This window comes from Heptranchias perlo, unplaced genomic scaffold (genome assembly GCF_035084215.1).
Source record: "Heptranchias perlo isolate sHepPer1 unplaced genomic scaffold, sHepPer1.hap1 HAP1_SCAFFOLD_60, whole genome shotgun sequence".
Taxonomy (NCBI): domain Eukaryota; kingdom Metazoa; phylum Chordata; class Chondrichthyes; order Hexanchiformes; family Hexanchidae; genus Heptranchias; species Heptranchias perlo.
In genome coordinates this window covers 2431221-2441734 of record NW_027139623.1, presented here as the reverse complement: position 1 = coordinate 2441734, position 10514 = coordinate 2431221, and the positions used below count along the sequence as shown (strand labels likewise).

At 44.4% G+C, this 10514-nt stretch overlaps 2 protein-coding genes across 2 annotated transcripts in view; both read left to right on the top strand.

Moving 5' to 3' along the window:
- LOC137316682 (zinc finger protein 850-like) overlaps positions 1-10514 on the top strand; it is a gene marked incomplete at its 5' end in the record, with an annotated part of 239239 nt that overhangs the window by 113546 nt on the left and 115179 nt on the right. The gene's annotated exons all lie outside the window — the stretch shown is intronic.
- LOC137316752 (histone H2B 1/2-like) lies at positions 6656-7032 on the top strand. The gene has a single exon (XM_067980612.1). It carries the CDS (start codon positions 6656-6658, stop codon positions 7028-7030), a length of 375 nt encoding a protein of 124 aa, XP_067836713.1. The 3' UTR covers positions 7031-7032.

Below are 10514 nucleotides of genomic sequence, written 5' to 3'. Positions count from 1 at the left end.
GTCTCGAAGGCCGCCTTGGAGTACGCTTACCCGAAGGTCGGTGGATGAATGTCCATGACTGCTGAAGTGTTCCCCGACTGGGAGGGAACCCTCCTGTTTGGCGATTGTTGCGCGGTGTCCGTTCATCCGTTGTCGCAGTGTCTGCATGGTCTCGCCAATGCACCATGCTCTGGGGCATCCTTTCCTGCAACGTATGAGGTAGACAACGTTGGCTGAGTCACAGGAGTATGAACCATGCACCTGGTGGGTGGTGTCCTCTCGTGTGATGGTGGTATCTGTGTCGATGATCTGGCATGTCTTGCAGAGGTTACCGTGGCAGGGTTGTGTGGCGTCGTGGACGCTGTTCTCTTGAAAGCTAGGTAATTTGCTGCGAACGATGGTCTGTTTGAGGTTGGGTGGCTGTTTAAAGACGAGTAGTGGAGGTGTGGGGATGGCCATAGCGAGGTGTTTGTCCTCATTGATGACATGTTGAAGGCTGCGGAGAACATGGCGTAGTTTCTCCGCTCCAGGGAAGTACTGGACGACAAAGGGTACTCTGTTGGTTGCGTCCCGTGTTAGTCTCCTGAGGAGGTCTATGCGATTTTTTGCTGTGGCCCGTCGGAACTGTCGATCGATGAGTCGAGCGTCATATCCCGTTCTTACTCGGGCGTCTTTCAGCGTCTGTAGGTGTCCATCGCGTTCCTCCTCGTCTGAGCAGACCCTGTGTATTCGCAGGGCCTGTCCATAGGGGATGGCCTCTTTGACGTGGTTAGGGTGGAAGCTGGAAAAGTGGAGCATCGTGAGGTTGTCCGTGGGCTTGCGGTAGAGTGAGGTGCTGAGGTGCCCGTCTTTGATGGAGATTCGTGTGTCCAAGAAAGAAACTGATTCTGAGGAGTAGTCCATGGTGAGCTTGATGGTGGGATGGAACTTGTTGATGTTATCGTGTAGTCTCTTTAGTGATTCCTTGCCATGGGTCCATAGAAAGAAAATGTCGTCGATGTATCTGGTGTATAGTGTTGGTTGGAGGTCTTGTGCAGTGAAGAAGTCCTGCTCGAACTTGTGCATGAAAATGTCCTCAGTTTCGACAGTATCCCCTCAATCAATTACAGAATTTAACACAGCATTACAAGTAGTGTTTGGTCCAACAAAATGTACTTGCAGCTCGTCTCCATTCCCAGTTTTTCTAAATCCCACCCGTGCAATATAATGTGAAGAATGAGTTTATCTTCTGTCCCTCTCTCATCTGTAAACTTCAATGACCCGGGGTTTGGGGACATCTACTGGCCGGAAGCAGAACTGCAACAGTTCGGAACAAATTGCTGAAACCGGACAATGTGCAGTGTGAGCGTGTTTGTGATTGGTGTCAGGTATTAAATCTGATTTTTTTTTAAACCCGCCCATTAACATTTCTTGTTTGTTATTGAACAGTAAACAGAGCCGGACAGTAAGGATGTGGGGTGTTATACAAAGAGCATCTATTGCAGGCATCATGTGAGAAGTTTGAAGGACACATTTTAAACAGCGGCTGTTTTGTTTCGGTTGATTGGTTAGTCCCAAGGGAGAGGGGATTAGAAATCTGATATGTGCAAAGCTCCCCGCCCCATCGGGTAGTCCCATTGATGGATCAGTGCAGGGGGTGGGCCGTGTTTGGATGTCACTAAATTGTTGTAAAACAGCCCAACACACCTGGTGTGCAGAAGCTGAGTGCTGCAGTACTGCAGTGGAGTCAGACACTGACACTGTTTGTATCGCTGGTTTTAATTTGTGGATATTACAATGATTATTAACAGAGAGATTCAATTGATCACTTTTGTATTTTCTACCTCACCTGTTCTTGAATTACAAGAGATACTTTTTCTTCCAGAGGCAAATCCTTGAAGGACCCAGAATCAGTGTGATGTTTCCTCCACTCGAGGCACAAGGAACAGTGCAGCCAGCTCCTTCTCACACACAGTATGTATATTATCACTCACAGAGCACAGAGACACAGACAGGTCATCACTCCCACATTCTCAGACAAGCAGAAATATTTAATCCTACACTGATCCCAATCCAACAGTCAAACAGAGCAGGAGAGACAGACGGAATTTCCATTTCACAACAACTCAGTACCGCTGACCGGTAGATAAATAATTCCCAGTCCAAAATCACACCCAGTATCAGATTGAAAGGCACTGTGTTAATCTCATATTAGTTCAGCCTTCGCGACAAATTAAATAACAGATAGAACTGACACATGGTACTGATCGATAGATACAGAATGAATTCCAATAGTGTACTCCAAGATTCAAATTAAATACCAGCCCACAACTCACACATTATGAGCTTAAAGATGCAGTATTCATGACAATATTGGACACTAAGATATAAATTAGATATCAGTTCAGATGTTGCCCATATTTGAATCACATATGTCCAAAAATCTCATAGTGTCTGAATGAAATGTACAGTTTCAATTCCTTTACCGGAGACTGTGTTGCACATTAGATACAAGTCCAAAATTCTCATACAGTATCAGCTTGAAAGATACAGTATCAATTCCATTAATGCAGACTGAGCTACACATCACATACCAGTCTAAAAATCTCTGTGTCAGATTGAAAGATACTGTTTCGATTTGATTAGTACAGACTGACCCACACGTTACATACCAGCATACAAATCTCACACAGTATCTGACTGAAAGATACAGTATCAATCCCATTAGTGCAGACTGAGCTGCACATTAGATACCAGTCCAGAAATCACATTCAGGGTCATGCTGAAAGATGCAGTTTGAATTCCATTTGTGCAGACTGAGCTACACAACAGACACCAGCCCAAAAATCTCAGTGTCAGATTGAAAGATACAGAATCAATTCCATTAGTGCAGATTGAGCTTCATATTATATATGGTCCAACATTCGAATACATTATCGTACTGAAAGATACAGTATAAATCCTATTCATGTTGACTAAGCTACACATTGCAAACCAGTCCAATAATCAGATCAACTCATGCTGAAAGGTACGGCATCAATACCATTATTGCAGACTGAGTTATTCCTTACACACAAGTCCAAATACAGCACACAGTGTCAGACTGAAAGATACAGTATCAATCCCATTAATGCAGACTGAACTACACATTAAATACCAGTCCAAAAATCACACAGTGTCAGCTTGAAAGATAAAGTATCAATTCCACTAGCCCAGACTGAGCTACACAATAAATACCCGTCCAATAATTTCACAGTAAGGTATTGAAATGTACATTATCATTTAAAATAGTATTCACAGAAATTAAGATATAATCCTACATCAAAACTCACAAACATTGTTTGATTAAAACAAAATCCAAAAGTGTATCCATAATTACAAATTAACGCTAGACAAAGGACCATGCATTAAAGACACAGTTTCATGCAACATACTGCAAACTGAAATAAAAATACAGAACGAATCCAGACTTGCACTTTGTCCCAGAGATTGAGTTACAGAATGAATCCTACGCTGAGATATAATACCAGAGACTGACTGTCGCAGAATGAATCCCACACTCACAGGCAGCACCAGAGTCTGACAGATTCAGAATGAATCCCACACTCACACACAGCACCAGAGACTGACAGATTCAGAATGAATCCCACACTCACACACAGTACCTGAGACTGACAGATACAGAGTAAATCCCACACTCACATAAAGTACCGGAGACTGACAGATATATTATGAATCTCACACTCACACACAGTACCTGAGTCTGACAGATACAGAGTTAATCCTAAATTCACACAGAGTACCAGAGACTGACAAATTCAGAATTATTCCCACAATCACACACAGTACCAGAGACTGACAGATACAGAGTAAATCCCACACTCACATACAGTACCGGAGACTGACAGATACAGAGTAAATCCCACACTCACATACAGTACTGGTGACTGACAGATATATTATGAATCTCACACTCACACACAGTACCTGAGTCTGACAGATACAGAGTTAATCCTAAATTCACACAGAGTACCAGAGACTGACAAATTCAGAATTATTCCCACAATCACACACAGTACCGGAGACTGACAGATACAGAGTAAATCCCACACTCACATACAGTACTGGAGACTGACAGATATATTATGAATTTCACACTCACACACAGTACCAGAGACTGAAGAGAGAGAATTAATCTCAAACTCAGAGACAGTACTGGAGACTGACAGATAAAGAATGAATATACAGTCTGACATCTACTGGCCGGAAGTGAGAACTGTAACAGAGTGGAACAAATTCACATTGTCTGTCGTTGTGACAGATTCAGGACAAAGTGCAATGTGAGGAAATAGTTTCTCTCTGTAACTTCTACTCTCGTATTTTTTCATATTTTGACAGTGAAATATTAAGACAATTGATTCAGAATAAAGTTTTTGTTTCACTCATTCGATAGTTGTGAATTTGCCCCATTATATTTCACTCGACATTGCGCAATATTTCTGTCTGATTTCTCAGGACACGATTTAGATTAATACAAATAAACCGAACTGAAACAGAAATAAAAACTGAGCACAAAGCTGGAAGTTTTAATGGCGACCGTCAAAGGTGAAAGGGATAAAATAGAGAGAAACAAATACCAAAAATGCTGGAAAGACTCAGCAGGTCAGGCAGCATCTGTGGAGAAGGGAAGCTCGGGTTAACGGGTCAGGACTATGACCCTTCTACAGATCAGAAAGATTAATCCGACATAATTTAAATAAGGAACGGGATTCAGCAGAGGGAAAAACTTCAGAAAATCAATTAATTTCACTGAATCCGGACAATTGTGTCCAATATCCACAGTACAGATCAGGGGAAATAATAATACAAAGGGACAGAGTTAAATTCAACATTATGGGGGAAATAAATGAGCTTTAAAAGTATTTTTTAATATAAATTACACCCGTTTATGTTTTGGAAGCACGATCCCTCTGAACATCATCAAATTCGGTTCCAGTCTTGGTGTTTCTGAATTAAGCGAACTGGGATTCAAACCTGTTGGAATTAACTGTTTGGAAGGCAGCTATACTCACCATTATAGCGCCTTAGTTCACTCAGAGGGAGAAATGGAGTGTTTCTGTGGAGTTTGGGTTTTGAGTTTCTGGTACTTTAATCACAGACAATAAATATTTCCCAAACACCAGCCCCTGAACAGACACAACAAGCTGGTGGAATTTCTCATTCATAAATATTAAATAAGAGGATGACAACAGAGAATAGGAAACGGTCAGGAAGATTTCACAAGAACAATTGGGGAAGCAAAGAGGAACTACGAAATTAAATTATCAAGGAATATCAAAAGAAACAGTAAATTATTCTACAGATGCATAAATAAAACAAGGAAAATCAGAATAGCTTCAGTGCCACAAAGGGATGCACAAAATAAACTCAGTGGTAACGTCAGTGAAATGCCAGAAATATTGAATGATTACTTTTCCTCAGTATTTACCCGGGAGATTAACAGGGTGAACATGATATTAGAGGAAGAGGTCAATAAATATATCAAGACATTTAAGTTAGAAAGGGTGGTTAAACTCCTGGTCCAGATGGATTGCATCTGCACATATTAAATGAAGCAAGGGAAAAGATAGCAGAGGCACTGTTACATATACAGAAAAAATCATCACAAAAAGGAATAGTGCCAGAGGACTGGATGACAGTTAATGTGATTCTTATAATTTAAAACAGGAGATAGAACAATTCCAGGGAACTATAGACCAGTTAACTAAAGGTCGGTGGTAGGAATGATCATGGAATCTTTTACTCAATGAAGCAATAGAAAAACATCTAGAAACCGAAAATATAATAAAGAATAGTCAGCATGGATTTCAGAAAGGGAAGGTTTAACAGTTTGGCAGAAGGTTTGACAGTTTAAATTACAGTTCACCATAACTTATCTGCTTATCAATTCTATTCCTCTAGAAATAAACCCCAGTGCTGTGTTTGCTTTCTGTGGCCTCATCAACCTGTGTTGCTACTTTTAATGATTTGTCAATCTGTACCCCTAAATCACTTTGCTCTTCTACACCATTTAGACTCTTATTTTCCAAGCAGTGTTTGGCCTCCTTATTCCCCCGAGCAAAATGCACCACCTCACAACTTTCTATTTGGTAACTGAATGTCCATTTCCTCCGCCTTTCATCAAGCTTATTAAATCTTCTTGTATTTTGTTGCATTCTTCCTCAGTTTAGGCTATACCCCCAAAATTAATTACAAGCATTTAATACAGCATTCCAACTCATGTTTGGTCCAACAAAATGTTCTCCATTCCCAGTTTCTCCAAATCCCACCCGTGCAATATAATGTGAAGAATGAGTTTATCTTCTGTCCCTCTCTCATCTGTCAACTTCAATGACCCGGGGTTTGGGGACATCTACTGGCCGGAAGCAGAACTGCAACAGTTCGGAACAAATTGCTGAAACCGGACAATGTGCAGTGTGAGCGTGTTTGTGATTGGTGGCAGATACTAAATGTGATTGGATATCTGAAGAAACCAATCAGAGAGTGAAAGTAAATGTTTTGTGTCCTCACGCCCAATCGTCCAATCACAATCATTGCCTTCCTCCATCCCTCATTACCATTGGGCTGTGGGGCTGCCTATTTAATCCGAGCTCGGAGCGGATTTGGGTCATTTCTGGGTCTGAAATTGAGTTTGAAAATGCCTGAGGAGAAGAAAGCAGCTCCCAAGAAGGGCGCCAAGAAAACCTTGAGTAAAGCACCAGCCAAGGGCGGCAAGAAGCGGAGAAAGTCGAGGAAGGAGAGTTACTCCATCTACGTCTACAAAGTGATGAAGCAGGTTCACCCCGACACCGGCATCTCCTCCAAGGCCATGAGCATCATGAACTCCTTTGTGAACGATATTTTCGAGCGCATCGCGAGTGAGGCTTCCCGCCTGGCCCATTATAATAAACGGCACACCATCAGCTCCCGGGAGATCCAGACCGCCGTGCGCCTGCTGCTGCCCGGGGAACTGGCCAAGCACGCCGTGTCTGAAGGGACAAAGGCGGTGACCAAGTACACCAGCTCCAAGTAAAACTCCACAATGTACTGAAAAAAAATAAACACAAAGGCTCTTTTAAGAGCCACCCACAACCTCTCTGAAGGAGCTGCATTTCCGATATATTTACATAGTATGTTTTTAATACCGCGCTATTATTCCAATCGAAAACTGATACTCTACGCCATTGAAATTTCTGACCCATAAACTGAACACGAGTTTCTGATCCGCTCCTTCCCATTCGCTTTGTTCTTAAAGCGTTACTATTCCGGCGACGAACACACCCTGAATGACCCCTTAGCATTTCCATTATCTCTATGAATTCAGTCTCCCCACATTAAAAGCAAACCCACCCCTTGCAGTAACACAGCGGAGTCGGGGCAGAATGAGAACTCCGTCCGGGTCCGTCTTTTCACAGAAACACTCTCGGCTCTGTGAGAAGGGACCAATCTATAACGTGTCACTTTTATAAAGACTAAATTGAAACGTGTCCCTTCACGGAATGCTGTGAATGGGGATTTCGTCCCGAACGGTACAGTTTGAAAGCGATGATAAAATTAGCGATAATTTAAAGCAGATTTTAAAACAGCGCCAGCGATTGGTGACGGGTAGCGCTGAATAAGACAAGATAAAAAGAACGGGTTTAAAATCTTGTGCTCAGGGAGAACATTGATCGAAATCCGGTCCTTTACTACACTGAAATTGGCGGGCTTTTTGAAATTCATCAAATTCCTTGTCTGACCGTTGAGGCCGGTAAATCCCGCCCTCTTCTGATTCCCAGCTATCTGATTGGTTAATGAAATAGGCAAATGAGGTGTATTAAAGAACAACCAATCAGATGATCTTTCAGTCTGTAAGAAGGGTAAATACGGAAATCATTCTTCATTCGTTGTGAAAGTGTTTGTGAGATTGTGGAAATGTCTGGAAGAGGAAAAACTGGCGGTAAAGCTCGGGCCAAGGCCAAGTCTCGCTCATCCCGGGCCGGACTGCAGTTCCCTGTGGGCCGTGTTCACAGGCACCTGCGAAAGGGGAACTACGCTGAACGTGTGGGTGCCGGAGCCCCGGTCTATCTGGCTGCTGTGCTCGAGTATCTGACGGCTGAAATCCTCGAGCTGGCCGGCAACGCGGCCCGGGACAACAAGAAGACCCGCATCATCCCCAGACACCTGCAGCTGGCCATCCGCAACGACGAGGAGCTCAACAAGCTGCTGGGACGGGTGACCATCGCTCAGGGCGGGGTGCTGCCTAATATCCAGGCCGTGCTGCTGCCGAAGAAAACCAGCACTGTGAGCTCCAAGAGCAAGTAAAGCGGCCAAGATTTAATCTGATAACCCAAAGGCTCTTTTCAGAGCCATCCACTGTGTCTGTGAAAGGGCTGGTTACTGTCTGAAGAGAGTCAGGAATCAATTTAATAAGGACTTGATTCCGATTGTAGAACTAACAATAACTTGTAAAATACAAATGATCCATATCGGTCTGTTGAAGTACTCGCTTCCGGACAGCAGATGTCGCCAACCTCCAATTAATTGAAATTTGCAGTTTGGGGAATGTGACAAAATACCAGAATTGTCATTAAAGTGGGCGGGTGGGATACAGAAATAACAGGGACGTTTGATCAACGGCATCAAGAGGTATTCCGTTGTGTTCCACCCATTATTATTTACATCCCATCCTCCGACATCATTTGCTCGGTCTGTATTATTTTCCCCAGATTTGCACAACAGAAGCTGACTGTTGATTATTGTGTCAGCGATTGCTGAATCAAGAATGTGAGTGATATTTGCCCCTGTTATTGGATGTGATTGAGGGAATGATACTCTCCCTGTCGGCCTGTTCCTGCTCAGTGAATGTAACACTAATGTTTCTGATTCTGATTCTAGCGCTGACGGAGAGCAAGACACACATTGCCTCTGGATCTATTAGTGCGAGAGTTACATTGAAACAGCCTCTGACACTATAGCTGCAGGGGGACAATAGACTGAAACGTCATTTGATCCGAGTCTGGTTCCTTACATCCAGCATAGGTTTTAGATCCCGTCCGATTGCACCTGTCCTTCAGTGCTGGACTCAAATGTCCAGTAAAGTGTTGGAGTGAGGCTCGAACTTTTAAACCCCTGACTCCGACATTCGAGTGTTTCCAACCGATCCAAGCTGACACTACATTGGAAATGAGAACTTGTATCGCTCGTACCTTCCACCAGTGCACGAGTCCCTCTCTATGTCCCACTGGGGGTGTATGTACCTCATGTGAAAGAGTGGGGTCGGAATCAGAACTTTCTCTGTCCGAATGAGGCATTGGAGGTGATGAGTGTCAGTCTGGTGGAATTCATCTCCCTCCAGTCATGCGTGTGTGGAAATGAAACTGTCTCCGTTCAAATTCCTCATGCTGGTTAGTCTGGAATTGGCACTCCTGTACGTCTGGTGGTGAATCTTAGCCATAAAACGGAGATGGGCTCTGCTCCCATCTCTCCGCTGTTATGATTAACTGTTGGCCCATCAGGCCTCACCGTCTGACATCCGCTCCCTCCCCTCCATAAATTTCCCATTCAATCAACATTCTGTGAACTGCTCGGCCCTGCGATTTCAACCCAGGAGATCACAGCTCTTTCCATCGCCGATTTGGTGGCTCTGAAAAGAGCCTTTGTTGCACTTGGTGCTGAAGCCGGGTCGGGTTTAGGCGCGCTCCCCGCGGATGCGGCGGGCCAGCTGGATGTCTTTGGGCATGATGGTGACTCGCTTGGCGTGGATGGCGCACAGGTTGGTGTCCTCAAACAGCCCCACCAGGTAAGCCTCGCTGGCCTCCTGCAGGGCCATGACGGCCGAGCTCTGGAAGCGCAGGTCTGTCTTGAAGTCCTGAGCGATCTCTCGCACCAGGCGCTGGAAGGGCAGTTTGCGGATCAGCAGCTCGGTGGATTTCTGGTAGCGGCGGATCTCCCTCAGAGCCACAGTGCCGGGTCTGTAGCGATGAGGCTTCTTCACTCCGCCCGTGGCTGGAGCGCTCTTCCTGGCCGCTTTGGTAGCCAACTGTTTGCGAGGAGCTTTCCCGCCGGTCGATTTACGCGCCGTCTGCTTGGTCCTGGCCATTTTCTGAACAGATCTCAACACAACCTGACACAGAGACTGTTAATACGGACTGCGCTCTGGGGCCGCCTTATAAAGTGTCTAAGGGGATCCGCCCCTGGCCTCTGATTGGCTTCAGTCCCACACCCTGTCAGGGAGGGACTGTGATTCGCAGGTTTGAACCGCGCTCTGTCAGTCAGACCGAAACGGCGGGAGATATTGGGCCCCAATTGGCTGAGCTGAAATTAATCATCAATTTCAAAAAGCCCGCCAATTTCAGAGCATCAAATAACAGTTTCAAGAAAATCTCATTTCCCTCCAGCAATTTAAGAATCTCTCTCTTTATAATCTCCATTATTTCCTTCTCCTCAGCCCAAATCTCAGGCTGTTTCACATTCCGGTTCATTCTCTGATCTGTCTGTAAACGGGCGGGAATAAAGCCCCGGTCATTGCTTTCCGG